This window comes from Choloepus didactylus, chromosome 3 (assembly GCF_015220235.1).
Source record: "Choloepus didactylus isolate mChoDid1 chromosome 3, mChoDid1.pri, whole genome shotgun sequence".
Classification (NCBI taxonomy): domain Eukaryota; kingdom Metazoa; phylum Chordata; class Mammalia; order Pilosa; family Megalonychidae; genus Choloepus; species Choloepus didactylus.
In genome coordinates this window covers 189,188,134-189,205,904 of record NC_051309.1, presented here as the reverse complement: position 1 = coordinate 189,205,904, position 17,771 = coordinate 189,188,134, and the positions used below count along the sequence as shown (strand labels likewise).

Genomic DNA, 17,771 nt, shown 5'->3' with positions numbered 1-17,771 from the left:
TATACAATCTTTTAAATATGGAAGCAGATAGCAAATTTCTTGAATCTGTTAATATTAACTTCATTTTCTAGAAAGGATAAGTAGCCCAGAAATCGAAATCCTAAGTAAATAAAGAAACAAGTTTCTCACATTTGTTAAGGCAATGACAAATTTAGTAACTTTCTGTGAATTTCAGAATGTGATTGAAGGAAATGAGTAAGAAAAGGAAGAGTTATAATTTTAAGTTTTCCTCTCCTGCCATTTTTTCCCCACCTTATGAAAACAGGTTATTTGTGCTATTAAAGAATACAAAATAATTTCATATTTTTCATAAACTAAGTAAAATATTTTCTTACCTTATTTAACGTGCTTTAAATAATATTTACAGCTGTAAAAGATCAATTTACAGGTTTGCCAGATTATTTTATTTGATGGAAGAGAAAAACAATAGCTTCAACAACAAAACAGGCTGTATATAACAAAAACTTCGTTTTAACTAAACATTTTCTTATCACTTAAAGAGTGTCTTATTTAACATTTCCAAAAGAAGACACAAACTACATTGAATGAAAGAAGTACTTCATAGTATCTGAGATATTCTATAAATGTTAAGAAAAGAAAATACCTTTTTAGACAAAAGTATTTCTGTTTCAAGAAGAGTGACACGACTTAGAAGATTAGTCCAGGTCTTCTCATTTACCATCACTTTTCCTTTCATTTTCTCTTCTAAACAGTCTAACCTAGTCTCTAACCCAGTCAGCGTCTTAAGTTTTTCTTGGCATTCAGCAAGCATAGTCTGTAGTGTAATAATCTCAGTATTAACTTTCATATCCTAAAATGATTAGAAAGATTTAAAATAATAGTAAACAAACTGAAATTCCTGTAAAATCAACATATTCCCATTTCCATCATGTTCTTTCAATAGTTATGAAAGGCAGTACTAAAGCATGATCGTTAACGAGTGCTATCTCTGGAGGTAGACAGCTTGGGGGCTTCAACCAGTTAATAAAAACCCTACGAACTTCATGCTTCAGTTTCCTTATGTAAAAATAGAGATAACAAGAGTATCTATTTTATCTGGTTCTCCTGAGGTTTAAATGAGTAATTTGCACATAAAATTCTTAAAACAATATCCAATAGTACAATAAAACACTAAGTAGCTTCTCCTAACAACACATAGCACAAAGATAAGAGGAGAAAAGGACCAAAAGAGCAACACAATGAATTGGCATTGCTCAGTTTGCCGTATAACAGGAAATAGACCCAATGGCCATCTGGTAGTTTTAATAAATAGCAGCCATATACTGAAATGTATAGAAGTCACAAGACATAGAAGGTTAGAAAAAGAAGTTTTAACAGAAGTAGTAGAAGTTAGAAATCTCTACTATAATGGGATCTATGGCAATAAAGATAAAAAGAAATGGTCTTCTAAGAGACTGGAAAGGGTAGTAAGGCCTCAAAAAGCAAAAACAAAAGGCAATGATGTGCCAATCTTTTCCATAATCACAGGTGGTAGTTTGTTGCAAATTCCTTGAAGCCAAGTACCATGTCTTATTCATCCTTCATTACCTAAATCACCTAACCCAGTTCCCTAAACATATGCAACAAATATCTGTTGAATGATATTCAATAAGATGCATTAATTCTAAAGTAACAGTAACGTAGGTAATGTATCATGATAAGTAATTCCGAGGGCTAGAAATATTCTAAAGTTTAGATACTGAAATAATCACTGACACCAAAGTAAGAAATATTAACATTTGTTAAAGAAGTCCAAAATTCTTACTTGTTGTTCAGACTTGATTTCGGGAGCCTTAACTTCAGGAATCTTTCTTTCAGTAGCCTTTAAGTCAGATACATCAAATGCTTCATTGACATCAGTTTCTTTACTTAAAATATCTTCAGGAATGTCAACACTATCTTCATTATACAGGTGACGGATCACCACAGCTTTCTTCTGCAGAGATATGAGAGCTGCATCAATGTTTTCCTCACAATTATTTTAAATATCCACAGTAATTTTGTAAAAGAAACATCTTAATTTCTTTATAAGACTTATAAAAGTTTAAATTACCACATACATGATTAAAGGATTAAATTTATTATCATTCTATTACTATTTTATATGTAATGATGAAATTGAGATCTTAATTTTTTAAAAATATTCCTATATTTTAGGAAAAATGCTGAAATATTTATCCAAAGATATACAAGATTTGTTTCAAAATGTTTCAGTTTGGGACGGAGAACGGTGTTGAAGAAAGTGGTTAGAATAAAGACAGAAATATGATTAATGCTGAGTTGATAACTGTTGAAACTAGGTGATGGGTACTTTTGTAAATGTCTGAAACTGCCCATTAAAAAAAAGTTATTGGGAAAAAAAAAGCTTAACACATAATCCACATAGAAATAATCAAGAACTGGCTGTGTAAGACATTAAAAATTTTTATTAAACGAACAATAAAATACTAGACCTTCAGCTAACAATTCAAGTCAATGACAGAGGGAAAGTCCTAAGAGTAGAAACATTAGATCAAAGTATACCTGTGCACAGGACTCTTTTACCTACCTCTTTTTTGTTGTTGTTTGTCTTTTGTTTTTAGTTAAAAAAATTTTTTATTAGAGCACTTATGGTTTACAGAAAAATCATGCAGAAAAAAGTTCCCATATACAAACCCCCACCCCATGTACTCACACAATTTTTCCTATTATTATATCACTTTTCATTAGTGTGGTACCTTTGTTACAACTCCTGAAACAATATTATTACAATTGTACTATTAACTATAATCGATAGTCTGTCTACATTAGAGTTTACTCTTTGTATAGTACAGTGCTATGAGTTCAAAAAAATTTTTATTTTGGGAACATATTTAAACTAAAATTTCCCATTTTAACCACTTTCAAGTATACAGTTCAGTGGTGTTAAATACATTAATAATGTTGTGCTACCATGACCATCAGTCATTACCAAAACTCTTTAATGACCCCAAACAGAAACTCTGCACCAATTAAAGGTTAACTCTCCATCCCACTCCAACCACTGTCCCTGGTAAATTGTATTCTAATTTCTGACTTTATGAGCTTACATGTTCTAATTATTTCATGAGTGAGAGCATATGATATTTGTCCTTTTGTGTCTAGTTTATTTTACTGAACATGATGTCTTCAAGGCTAATCCATGTTGTCATATATATCAGAGCTTCATTACTTTTAACGTTCAATTAATATTCCACAGTGTGTACATAACACATTTTGTTTATCCATTCATCTATTGATGGATACTTCAGTGGCTTCCATCTTTTGGCAATTGTGAATAATGTTACTATGAACATCAGTGTGCAAATAATCTGTTTAACTCCCTGCTTTCAATTCCTTTGGGTATATACCTAGAAGAGGGAATGCCAGGTCATATAGCTCTATACTTAACTTTCTCAGGAAAAGCCAAACTGTCTTCCACAGGGGCTGTGCCATTTTACATTCCCACCAGCATTGAATGAGTGTTCCTATTTCTCCACATTCTTGCTAACATCTGTTATTTTCTGTTTTTTTTTTTTTTTTTTAATAGTAGCCATTCTAGTGGGTGTGAAACAGTATCTCGTAATGGTTTTGATGTGTATTTCCCTAATAGCTAATAATGTGGAGCATCTTTTCATGTAATTATTAACCACCTGTATATCTTCTTTGGAGAAATGTATATTCAAGTCCTTAGCCCATTTTTTTAATCAGGATTGTTATCTTTTTATTGTTGAGTTATAGGAAGTTCTATATATTCTGGATATCAGACCCTTATAAGGTATATATGGCTTCCAAATATTTTCTCCCATTCTGCAGGTTGTCTTTGTACTTTCTTGATACTGTCCTATAATGTGCAAAAGTTTTTAATTTTGATGAAGTCCCATTTATCTATTTTTCTTTTGTTGCTCATGCTTTTGGTGTAAGTCTAATGCAAGGTCCTGAAGATGCTTCCTTGTGTTTTCTTCTAAGAGTTTTATAGATTTAGTTCTCATATGTAGGTCTCTGATCCATTTTGCATTAATTTTTGTAAATGGTGTAAGGATTTTGTAATCAAGAACCCTGATTCTTGTGCATATGGATATCCACTTTTCCCAGCACCACCGTTGAAGAGACTATTGTTTCCCCATTGAGTGGTTGTTCTAGTTTGCTAATGCTGTGGAATGCAAAACACCAGAGAAGGACTGACTTTTATAAAAAGGGGGTTTATTTGCCTACACAGTTACAGTCTTAAGGCCATAAACTGTCCAAGGTAACACATCAGTAATTGGGTACCTTCACTGGAGGATGGCCAATGGCGTCCGGAAAACCTCTGTTATCTGGGAAGGCACGTGGCTGGCGTCTGCTCCAAAGTTCTGGTTTCAAAATGGCTTTCTCCCAGGACATTCCTCTCTAGGTTGCAGTTCCTCAAAAATGTCACTCTTAGTTGCACTTGGGATATTTCTCCTCTCTCAGCTTCTCTGGAGCAAGAATCTGCTTTCAATGGCCATCTGCAAAATGTCTCTCATCTGCAGCTCCTGTGCTTTCTTCAAGTATCTCTCTTGGCTGTAGCTCCTCTTCAAAACATCACTCACAGCTGCACTGAGTTCCTTCTGTTATGTCAGCTCATTTATATGGCTCCACTGATCAAGTCTCACCCTGAATGGGTGGGGCCATGCCTCCATGGGAATATCTTATCAGAGTCATCACCCACAGCTGGGTGGGGCACATTCCAAGCAAATCTAATCGGTACCAAAAAGTCTGCCCCACAAGACTACATCAAAGATAACGGTGTTTGGGGGACACAATACATTCAAACTGGCACAGTGGTCTTCACACCCTTGTCAAAACTTAATTGGCCATAGATGTAAGGGTTTATTTCTGAACTCTAAATTGGTTTCCATTGGTCTATATTTCTGTTTTTGTGCCAGTACCACAATGTTTTGATTACTGTAGGTTTGTAGTAAGTTTTAGACTTGGGAAGTGTGAGTCCTCCAACTTTGTTTTGTTTTTCAAAATGTGTTTAGCTATTTGGGGTCCCTTACCCTTCCATATGAATTTGATGACTGGCTTCTCCATTTCTGAAAGGTAAGCTGTTGGAATCCTGATTGGGAGTATGTTGAATCTGTAAATTGCCCTGGGTAGAACTGACATCATAACAATATTTAGTCTTCCAACCCATGAACACAGTATGTCCTTCTATTCATTTAGGTCTTTCACTTCTTTCAGCAATGTATTGCAGTTTTCTGTGTACAAGTCCTTTGTATCTTGGTTAAACTGTTGAATCCTTTTCCACAAGAGGTCCACTTATGCACTATAAAATCTTAGCATATGTGACATAAAAGTCACGAAAAGCATTTTATAGAAGGTACTAGGAAGGGAGGCAATTTGGTTTAGTATCATCTCAACTTTTGCCTGTAAACCAAGAAATGTACTTATTGACTCCAACTTTTCTAAATCTGAGAACTTTTATTATTTATTCAAAATTCTGATAAAGATCTGATATAAATTATTAAAATTCAATAAAGAAAATTTTGTTTTAAGAAAAGAAAAACAAGTTTAATGACTTGACATTTTGAATCTTCCTTTGTTTTGACAATTAGAATAACTCTCCAACTCCAATACTGAAATAGAAAGTACATTTCATTATATCACCTCATATTTACTAAGTGGAAATATGGATTAGAGCAGAAATAATTCTCTACATTTTACTTTAGCCAGAAACTATTCACTTCTTTTCTCTAATTACACATTGATTATTGAGCTGGTCCTATCATTCAGTCACAGAAATGGTTTGTCCCAGTTGGAAAACAGCTGAAAGTATATTTATCATTATAAAATATTTTGGTTTTAATTTCTTATGGAAATAGAAAAACTATATCTCTAAATGGACTGGACTCATTCAGGCACAGATGCACAAAGTACCAAGGGCAGAGAAAATATCAACAAAAGAGAAAATATTCAAAACCAGATTACAGGTTTTAGGCACTATGAATCATCACATAATTAATACCCCTGGTGTTTTAGTTTCCTAGGCTGCTCAAAGCAAATACCATGAAATAGATTGGGTTAAACAATGGAAATTTACTTGCTCATGGTTTTGAGGCTGGGAAAATGTCCAAATCAAGGCATCATTAATGAAAAGGTCCACTTATGCACTATAAAATCTTCCCACGACTGAGACAGTCTGGGGCTGGATGTCAGTGATCCTTGGTCCTTATCTTGTCACATGGCAAGACACATGGTGGCATCTCCAGGAATCTGGAATTCTCTTCCAGAGTCCATTGATTTCAGCTTCTAGCTGCTCTATCTGTGGCTTTCTCTCTGTCTGAATTTCATCCTCTTATAAAGGACACCAGTAATAGGATTAAAACCCATCCTGGTTGAAGTGGGCCACATCTTACCTGAAATAACCTCATCAGAATGTCCTACTTATAATGGGTTCACACCCACAGGAATAGATTAAATTTAAGAACATTTTTTGGTGTACACACAGCTTCAAATCACTACACTTGGTTATAGAAATATGAATGCATGTAAATCAGTCATCATAACTTATCACCATTACTAACGGTGTTCATATTTTTCCATCTATTAGGAAGAGCACCTATGTAATAAAGAGTAAATACAAATGACTGCATACCATAACCTTCCTAAATCTTGCTATTCTATCTGGGAAATGAGGCAAAATTAGGACTTAGAAACATAAAAGAGAGAGCTTGTTAAACTTTACATTTTTACCCTTTTCTTACAACTTTAGGAACGTCCCCCAGATAAATACACAGTAGACATCTTTAAAAATCTCTACCTTCTAAGATCTGACTAGAATCTTTTACCAGGTGACAATAAGAAAGTGAGACTTGTGTATTGGATTAATTAGATAGACAAGTCTTAATCTATGACACATTTCCTTTGTATTTTCATACCTTTCCTGATGTCATAAACCTGCCAGTGATGTCAATGCCAACAGGTTCTGTAGGTGTTTTCTCATTATCCAGAAGCTCTGACTTACCAGAACTATTTTTCTTTCTTTGTTGTGATGAAGCCTTAAAATAAATAAACAAATAAATAAATAAATACTATTAGAAGTGCTAATAAATCTTGTGTGAGGGTATTATGTACATTTAAATTCTACTACCATTTAAATTTTCATAGTGAAATATAACTCTCAAGTAATAAGACTCTAATGAGACTACATCTTTTGAAAATGAAGATGTGGTGAAAATGTATTACGTTTGAACAGTTTAGGATCACAGCTTCAAGTCAAAAGACATATAAAAACAAGTGACTAATAGTTAAAGCAAACATCAAGTTGTGGAAGGGTACTCAAATCTATGAATAAAGCAGTAACTGTGCTATGCATTAGATTTCTAACTAGGATTTTGATTTTACACACTAAATTAGTACTGGACAACTGAGCATAACTTAGTATTAAAATATAGCCATAAAATTACCTTCTCAAGACTACTCAACTCCTTGTGTTTTTTCATCACACAATTTAAAATATCACAGATAATTTGTATTTTCCATTCTGCAAACCCACTTTGGAGAAACTGCATTTTTGTCAAAATTGGTTTATAATTAAATTGATCACGAAGAAGCTACAAAGAAGGAACATATGGACATAAAAATCAGAAGCAAGCTTTTTTCTAAAATCTAAAATGATAAATGGCCCCCTGGCCATCTTTGAGAGGACAAAGGGATCAAGCCATTAACTAAGGAGTACTAAAGAAAGTCACAGAAGACAGAAGTTGTATGCCTAATGACAAAGTAGGGGAGGTATCCAGATATAAAACAGAGAGCTAGAAATCTGTTGGAGAATAGACAGCTATCCAGGAAGATAGGAAAATATAATCTATCACCAAAAATTTCAAATATTCTCATGGGTACTAGAATAACTCTGTGCCGCTTTGGATGTGTTATGTCCCCCAAAACGCCATTTTCTTTGATGCAATCTTGTGGGGGCAGACGTATTAGTGTTGATTAGGTTGCAATTCTTTGAATGAGTGTTTCCATGGAGATGTGACTCAATCACCTATGGGTGAGATCTTTGATTGGATAATTTCCATGGAGGTGTTACCCCACCCTATATGGGTGGGTCTTAATTGAATCACTGGAGTCCTATAAAAGTGTTCACAGACAGAAGGGAGTACTACAGCTGAGAGATACATTTTGAAGACGGCCATTGGAAGCTGACAATGACATTTTGGAGAAAGCCATTTTGAAATCAGAACTCTGGAGCAGATACCAGCCACATGCCTTCCCAGCTAACAGGTTTTCTGGATGCCATTGGCCATCCTCCAGTGAAGGTACTTGATTGTTGATGCCTTACCCTGGACACTTTATGGCCTTAAAGATTGTAATTGTGTAACCAAATAAACCCCCTTTATATAAGCCAATCCACTTCTGGTATTTTGCATAACGGCAGCATTAGCAAACTGGAACAAACTCCTTAGCTCACTATAGAAGAAATACCATACCAGATGTCAGAAAACCACAATTTGATTTAGTTATAATTATTTGACTATGTTTTTAGACAAGTCAGTTGGCAACTGAGTAGCACTTTTTTGTTTGTAAAATGAAAGAACAAGACTAGACTGGTAGTTTTCAAAATGCTCCGTGGAGCCCTAGGATTTCTCAGAACTGCCCCTTAGGCTACCATGGAAGGTTTCTAGGGATTTGAGGTTAAAAAAAGAAAGATTAAACAGAGACTCTACATATAAAAGCTCCCATTTCATCCAATGCAACTTTACTTATTTTTTTTAAGATTTGATTTGATAAATGGGCTTTACCATTAAAAAATATATATATATAAGAAAGCCACAGTACTTGAGCAAAATTTAATGATAAAAAGTAGGTTTTTAAAAAAACTCAAAGATGAGTCTGTGTTCATTCACTATACATACAAGTGTGTATATTAGGATAGAAACAATGTAAGTCAGACCTCAAAGAACACAATTTGTCAGTTTTATTTCCTTCATATAAACAATTAAATGAACTGAATTCTATGAACCACAAACTTTATACAAAAAATCACATTTCTCTCTAACCACTGCCAGAGTACCAAATGATAGACAATGACAAATGTTTCATATTTACCAGTTACCATATAAAGTATGAAACCTCCACAAAACAAACTTGAATTACAACTTGATTTCAATAGGGACTACATTTAAATGAGATAAATGCACATGAAAATAATCTGTCAACTGTACATGCTGCTTTTAAGAAGTGATTACAAAAACATTGATTTTTAAAAATCAATCAATAACTTCTAAAATAATTAGTTTCACAAACTCAGAATACCTTATAGACAGCATCTATAAAACGCAAGTCATTCTTTGCTATGATCTCTACATTGGATTCCATCAGAAGTTCTGCTATATAAGGTGAATATGATGTAAGAGAATAGCTGATGATGGGCAAAGATGCTGCTGTCTCTCCCTTTATCAAACTGTTAAGGGAAAAAGAAAAAGGCTTTTAGTGAGCATAAACTTACGAAGTCAGATAGTCAGGGAAATGTTAGAAATGCTGTCAATAATTAAAACTTAAAACTATAGCCATAATAATTAAGTGACACACAAGACCCCCTAGATTCATCTCCCACTCTAAACCAGTTTAGCCAGATAATTATAAAATATTATCACCAATCAGCTCAAAAATTTACAACTTTACAACACCAATAGTCTATTTATCATAGTATTTATTGATTTCCAATGCTTGCCCTCTTTCGATCTAGTCCATTTTCTCCCATTAACAAAATAAATGTACCACCTTACAGTGGTCAAATGCATTTTATGGTTTTGCAAACACTTATTACATTACCTCATTTTCTCTTTACCACAAACCTACATAGGTAAATATTATGACATCTAAGATACAGAAAAATGAGGAAAAAGCATCTACTGTGACCAGGCTGTTCAACTATCTTCTACTTATATCAGGCTCAATCTAAACCTGTACCTTTGTTTATGCTGATTTCTCTGGTCTAGAAACTTATCCCACTCTTCTTTGCCTATCTGTTTTTCACTCTTTAGGAATCATTTGTCAAATCTCAAGCCTTGCTATGAAGCCACCCCTTAACTTTCTGACCCATAATGATCTCTCACAGAATGACTCCCAAAGTACTCATTATCTGTTACTTTCTTCTCTGTGTTCTACTGTTTTCTCATTTTCTACACATTCAAATCTTTTCTCAATGTGAAGTACCCTCACAGATTCAACAAAGCACAGGAGGCAGTAATTCAATTAGTAATATGTGTTGAATTGAAGTTAACACTGTACTTACATAAACATATTCAAGACATGTAGATAAATCTCCCCATCCCTTCCCACATTTTCTGATAAGGCAGAGAACAAATACATGATAACACTGTATTTTATTTTCCAGGACTGTGATGATTAGGTTCATGCGCCAACTTGGCCAGGTGATGGTATCCAGGTGTCTGGTCAAGCAAGCACTGGTCTAACCATTTCTGCAAGTCCATTTATGGCTGGTTAATAAACTAGAAGTTGGGTTTATTAAATTAATCAACTGATTTCATCTGTGGCTGATTACATCAACAAAGGGCTGCCTTCCACAATGAGAGAATTCGATCAGCTGGATTTAATCAAATCAGGTGAAGACTTTTAAGGGAGAAGAGAGAGAACTTTCTTTTCTTCTTCAGCCAGCCAACATCTCCTAGTGAGTTCACTGAAAACCTTCATTGGCGTTCCCAGCTCTCTGCCTACCTTACAGAATTTAAACTCGTGCATCCTGCAATATGGAATTTGGACTCATGCATCCCCAAGGTTGCATGAGACACTTTTAAAAAAATCTCATATTTACAGATATCTCCTGTTGGTTCTGTTTCCCTAGAGAACCCTAACTAATACAAGGACCAATATAAATTGTTTCTCTTTTACATTTCTTTATGGGTACAATACTATGTCACCCAATTAGAACACTGCTCTGGCAACACTGTCTATCTGGAATACAGTCAAAAGCAAGGAAATGGAAAAATACTTTTAAGCAGTAAAATAGATGCCCAACTTACGCACATTATGAATAGAAGACAGCCAAGCCTACATATAACACCTCTTCAAAAGCTTGGTTATCCAATTTTTAAGGACTCAGCAGATTAGAAACAGTAAGAAAAGCAGGTATCATAAACCAACAGGAAAAAACAGCTGATAGCAAAAAAAAAAAAAAAAAAAAAAAAAACAATGAAAAAGAAAAGAATTGAAACATATATGGTATGTGTGTGTGCATGTGAATATATGCTGGGGGTGGGACAAAGAGAAAGAGCAGTCCAGGACTCTGTGGTAGAAGCAAGAAGCCTTGCCTATCAACAGAACCTGCAAATATTCCTATTATTATGTTATGGAAAATCTAAAAATTATTGTTTTTAATGATGCTCTTGGATCAATAAAAAAAATTAATGCTTACACATTCTACTCAGAAGACAGAATAATCAGTATATTTTAGGATTATTTCCATACCAAATGCCTTTTAAAAATGTTGACACTTCAGGTGGTAAGCAAAAAAATTAGCTATTTAAACTGGTTGAGTCCCTGCAAGTTCTAGATAGTTGAGATTTTTCTATGTTTGTGAAACATAACAAATGAATTACATTTGTTTCATACCTGCTACTCACACATATTACCTATATTACAATAACTGGGGCTACACTTTTTCCTTACTGTCCTGTCATTTCATTCATAGCCTTCTCTTGATCTATATGTCTTTTTAATGGTGTTAGCACTCCCTAATGCAGAACATGAAGCCCATTACTCTGGAATTCTACTTTTACTTGGTTTAACCAACTTCCACTCTAGTACTTGAACATATGCCTAATCTGGACTTGTCCCACGATACTTATTCATTCAGTAAAAATCTAATTAACTCCTAGTATGTACCAATAAAAATTCTAGATATGGAGATAAGCAGGGAGCTAAACAAAGTCCCACGTATTAGGTTATATTCCAGTGGTGAACATATTCAATCAATCAGTTAATCAATGACCAGTTAAGAATAAGTACTATGAAGAAAACGGAGAATTAAAGGATAGAGAATGACTGCAGTAGCATCCTAGATTGACATGAATACAGGAGGAAATGTATGCTGCTATATTCCTCAAAAGCTAATAATTCATGTTTTGGAAAGTGGAACCTAAAGTGAAAGGTTCAAAGTGGGGTCTATTAAACAATCTTCAAGCACGGTATAAGTTGTCATAAGAAACCAATTGACTAGAATATCCCACATCAAAAAAAAAAAGGTTTACATGTATAAAACATGTCTTCCATAAAAATGAATAAACACTGGTTATTTGTGTGTGTGTGGTAATGAGGGTGTTGGGGATTGATTTTGGTAATGAATGTACAACTATGTAATGGTACTGTGAAAAATCAAATGTACGATTTGTTTCGTATGACTGCGTGGTATGTGAATATATCTCAATCAAATGAATAAAAAAAAAATGAATAAACAAAGATAGGGCTGACAAGAAATGAATGATCTCTGTTCATTCTGGATATATTTAAAAATAAAAACTATCATCTAACTAAATGTTAGAGGGTGGCCAATAATATAATTAATGAAATTCATTATTTTGAAATAGACTGCTGCTGAAAGGTGTTTTAAATCTCTTGGGTTGGAATTTTTCATTAATTTGTACTTACCTAAAAACAAAATCCTGTACTTCCATGCTTTCTAAATTAGTTTTTTTAACCACTTCTAGGCACATTTAAATAGGATCCATATAAAATCTGTATCTTTTATAGATACTCCCCCCATGTCTCATATTATCTCAAATCATTACCAAAAAGAATCCAAATAATTCTGATATTATAGCTTACCCTACACAATCTACCTCTTTGGGATAATTTAGCAAGCGAAGCACTTGTTCTAGGTTCCGTAAGCTTCTTTTTAAGTCACCTGTTGCCATTATTTAAAGTTCAATTCACCTCCAACTCTCGAAATAATTAAAACTTTCACCTAAAAAATAAAAATTCATGAAACATGGATTTTAAGTCTGTATATTTTCTGAAGCTTCTCTATTCTATTTTGTCTATATCTCTATAGGCACTTACCATATTTATCTAACACCAACTTTTTTCCCCCTAATTTATCTTTCCTACTGCTGTAGTATCGCCTTGTTATCTATTACATATGCCTGAAGAAAAAGTGAGCATTTCCCCCCCAATTTTTTTCCTTAGGAAAAAACAAGTTTGCCCTACATTTACACTCTTACAATGTGCTTCATGCTATAAGACACTCTCCCCAAAACTTTATTTTGGACAGAAAAGTACCATTTGAGAAAATGCACTGATCTGAAATAATTTGCACTAATGCTTATAGAGGCTACAAAATAAAATCTGAAAGGTTTAGTAATTATTTCCAGGGTCCTAACCTCATACAGTCACCAAATGCCTTTGTTTAATTTAAAAAAAAAAAAAAAAGTGAGTTAAAAAAATATATACAGGTTCATTTGGTTAAATATGGCATATTAAATACATGTTACCCATCATGTCCTTCTAAAAACCACTAAAATGAAAACTTATATCCCCACTGAGGTAAGGAGAACTAAAGGAGATTCCATGTGACCAAAGTAGTATCAACAAAATTCTGGAAGATGGTAAGCAGATAGATGAGTGATAACCAATGTAGCAGAGCAGAAACAAGCCAATCCCATCTGACTATTTAGGAAGAAACCAACAGAAGCAAGATGGATTCAGAAATTAGGGAAACCTAATAACTTCTGAAAGGTGCAGGAGGGACTGAAATATGATGATTATTTGGAAGTCTATATAAGAAGCAGACAAACCCTGGATTTTTGTTTCCTCCCACACCCCTGTACAAACTTAACATGCTCAGCAAGGCAACCACCTCAACTTCCCTGGAAGAAGAAGAGTTCTACACTCTAAAGAAATTGTACCAAAGAGGCACCAAACTCAGAAACATCAGGCAAGGCAAAGAGTATGGAACAAGAACTGAAAGGCAAAAATGTTAAATGAAAATCAACATTTTAAATAGTGCAGTTTCCTACTATAGCTCAGCTTAAAGAAGGTAGACTTATATACTCTATGCCAGCATATTGGCAAATTCTACTCTAGAAAAGGTAGATGGACCCAAAGAGAAACATCCAACAGAATCTAACAGCTGAGGGTGACCCCCAATGAAAAGGCTAGGGCCTCACTCAATAAGCCTGTAGCAAAGTTCACTCACTAACAAGTCTCCTCTTTTGCACAAAGAACTACCAATCACCTTTTTAAGAGCCTCACTCTTAAAACTGATTACAAACTCAAGGGTCTACAGATGTTAGAGGAAAAGTCTGCAGTACAAAAGGTAGAGACAAATATACAACAACAACAACAAAAAAAAACAGAAAAATCTGGTAAAAATAGAAACAATGCAGGAAGTGAACAGAAGTTTCAATACAAAACAGTTTAATTTTTTCAATGAGATTAGAAAAAGTATTACAACACAATAAGAACAGGAAACTATAAAAAATAAAGAATTTAAATTGATAGTAGAAATAAAAATCTCAATAAAAGTTAGAAGATGAGATTGAGGAAATATTCCAGATGTAGAATAAAAGGATGAAAAGACTGAAAAATGTGAAAGTACACAAAAATTAGAGGACCAAATCAAAAGCTCCAGTATCTGATGAATGGAATCTCAAAAAGAGATCAGGAAATTGTGAAATAATACCAAAACATTTCTCAGAACTAAATGTCATGAGTTTCTAGACTGAAAAGGCACCATGAATGATCAACATAGTCAGAAAGTACTCAATAAATAAGCAAGCCTACCCCACATTAATGGAGGAATGTTAAAGGGAGACAGGAGCCAACTGAAAGAGCTTCCAAAGGCCAAAGGTGGAAAGATTTGGGCAACAAAATGAAGTAGAGCCTGCATAACCCAAAGTATAAAACAAAACAAAAAAATGTGACTTCCAGGAATATACATAGTAGAAATATATACATATGCACAAAAGATCTGAACAGTCTTTGGGATTTTAAATAAATTAGCTAATTTTTTTTTAAATCCCAAAGAAAATGATACCATAGAATTACATTTTTAAATGATTCATTTAACTGCAGAGGGTAGAGCTTTCATTAGGTTCTCAAAGGAGGTTATTCCCAAAGGAGAGTTGTAAAATCCATCAATAGTTAAGAACCTTTAATAGAAGGAGATAAAAGAATTTCTGAAATCCAAGTCTATTTAACTAAAACCAGTAAGGGAGAAAGCTCAACAACACACTTTAAAATATCTATTTGTAAGTACTGTCCATGGACACGTCACTGAAGGAAAATAATATATAACAGTACCTTGAGTAATGAATCCTCTTGGAATGAAGCTCCTTTAAAATGAAGTCATTGACATTAAAAACGAAACAAAACAGAAAAATTCATAAATCAGGTTAAATAGAGTTTATATGACCTTTTTCCCCTAACCAGCATTCAAACAGTTGCCAAGTACAAAAATCATCTCCTCACACACCTCCATATCTATATATAAATGGAGATAAGGTTAGCAATTTGCAAAATCCTAAATTTAGTACATTTTCTATTTTAAGCTCCTAGCTTCCAATATCTCAACCCTTTTCCCCATAGTAGAATGATTACTGCTCCCTCTCTTTAGGAATGCAATATGTTCCTGTTCCTAGTTTCTGCTTCCTTATCAAGACAGTAAACATAGGTTATTTAATAAACTTCTGTACACTAGTGCATAGAATCCAATGTACTCAATTACCTCAACTAAACACATATCTTATGAGTTTAATTTTCATAACACTAGGCATGGGAATTTCAGATATAGTCAGACGGGCGATAACTAGACAAAGAAGTGATTCTGAATTCACACTATAAACAAAATACTAGCAAAGAAGGTAAAATATTTAACATCTTTTAGGATCATTTAGGATGACTAAATGATGGACAATTAGAGAGATGATTAAAAGACTAGGCTTTACTTTACTGGGAAAGATGGAGTGGGAGCTAATCTGCTTGTATCTGCTAGAAGCCTATTAATGGGTGTTACCACTGGCCCATATAGCAGGTCTGAGCTTGTTTTCCAGATCCATCTCACCTAACACAATTTTCTAAGGGTGCCTTCTTCCCCTAAGACAGTCTATAACTTTAAGATAAATTATCTCTTCCCACAAACTTCCTTTAACCGTTCAAGATATACAGTCCACCTTTCCAGTACATGTAATTATGTTTAACATTTTATGGTATCTTTTCCTTTTTCCTTTTTCTGATATCCTGGAACACATGTAAGTGCCTCATATGTTATTTCTACCTCTGGTAATGGAATTTCTGACAACAAAGTATGTCCCTGGAACACATCCTCTTCATTAACAGCAGAATAAATATTTTGAAGAAGAGTAAGATACAAGTACAGCTTGGATCTGTAGGTGAAGGAAATAAGTGATAAAACAGGATGGAAAAAAAAAGGATTAAAAATATCTTAGCATTATAGGGGGAAAAGACAGTTTTCCAAAAATAAAGGGAAAAAAATTACAGCTACTGGTCTACATTTTCATGAATGGCTTGACTAAATTATTTATTATAAAACTAAAAAACAACAAAATTAAGATTAAAAGAACCCAATCTTCTGCTTATGCACATTTTAACACTGTACTTTCAGAGAAGAAAAATAGTTTACTTAAGAAATTAACATTTTCACTTTATAACCCTTAACAAAGGAAATTAAAAGCAGAAAGGAGATATTACTCAGCTTGTAACAGATTCAATCAACAAGGTCTTAATATTGCTTCCCAGCTTCCTCCAAAGAGTTCTGCCTACAACTCAGATCTACAACTGAACTTATTACGGAGAAGCAGTACAAGTGGTATACTGCAGCAAATAAGAGATTTTTAACCTGGCTCGATCTCCTTGTTTTTAGAGATCATTACAATGATGCCTTCCAAAGGAATGCCACTGGGCTCAAAGTGATTTTTTGGAGTCAAGCAAACATAACTTATAAAGCTGGATAATATCTAAAAATCCTGGTGTAAAAATGAAGGGATAAGAAGGTACAACACAAACCGTGAACCCTAGTGCAAACTAGCGACTATTAATAGTAGTTAATACTACAGTTAATAACATTTTCATATCAGTTGCAACAAAGATACCACAGTAATACAAGGTGTTAATAATAGGGGGAGTACAGGGGAACGCTTTATTTTCTGCATGATTTTTCTGTAAACCTACAATTTCTCTAATGAAAAAAAAGGAAAAAAAAGTGGCGTAGAGATGAGGAAAAATTAAGTTTATGAAACTCTTAAAAAATATATTAGGGAAATACTGTTCTAAGAGATAGGGAGAAAGAGAGAACATTAAGAAAACTGGAAAGAAACAACGGGAGTAAGGGTAAGTATCAAGCTCAGCGGTGCAGTTGTGTTCGCCAAGTTGTTAAAAGTTTTGCGGCTAATTTTAGGAAAACAGTCTATTACAGCCATAATTCCAGAATTTAAAAAAGGATAAAAATTCCAAATTTAATTTTTCACAGTACGGAAAAATCTGTAGTCCTCTAGAAAGATGGAGAAATATCCCAAACACCAGGGAAAAGCAAGAAGGAAAACAGTCTACTCTCTTCTTTTCCTTCTGGGGAGTATCTACGAGAAGCCAGACCGCTCCTCAGCTCAGATGTTCAGATTAGAAGGAATCAGTCAGGCTACAACTTCCCAACTCTAAGTCACAACCTAAGCGGAGAAGATTCGCTGGCACGATTCTTCCCAAGTCCTTGTTGCTGGGGCAAGGCATATCTAGGGCTCCCTTCCCACTATTTCATTTAAAAGGATGAAAAGGCA

At 34.1% G+C, this 17,771-nt stretch overlaps 1 protein-coding gene across 9 annotated transcripts in view; it reads right to left on the bottom strand.

The window, feature by feature from the left end:
- Nucleotides 1-17,771, bottom strand: part of CEP44 (centrosomal protein 44) — a 30,326-nt gene that overhangs the window by 11,855 nt on the left and 700 nt on the right. For 2 of the 9 annotated variants that reach the window (XM_037831030.1, XM_037831028.1), the window contains exons 2-8: nucleotides 15,286-15,317; nucleotides 12,811-12,949; nucleotides 9,280-9,427; nucleotides 7,428-7,574; nucleotides 6,900-7,019; nucleotides 1,766-1,936; nucleotides 605-811 (exon numbers count right to left, since the gene is read on the bottom strand). In XM_037831030.1, coding sequence (XP_037686958.1) covers nucleotides 605-811; nucleotides 1,766-1,936; nucleotides 6,900-7,019; nucleotides 7,428-7,574; nucleotides 9,280-9,427; nucleotides 12,811-12,899 — 882 coding nt within the window. In that variant the 5' untranslated portion in view covers nucleotides 12,900-12,949; nucleotides 15,286-15,317. Of the gene's footprint in view, nucleotides 1-335; nucleotides 368-604; nucleotides 812-1,765; nucleotides 1,937-6,899; nucleotides 7,020-7,427; nucleotides 7,575-9,279; nucleotides 9,428-12,810; nucleotides 12,950-15,285; nucleotides 17,761-17,771 lie in introns of those variants that run through there. The other 7 variants (XR_005216002.1, XM_037831029.1, XM_037831026.1 and 4 more) reach the window with 7 other exon arrangements.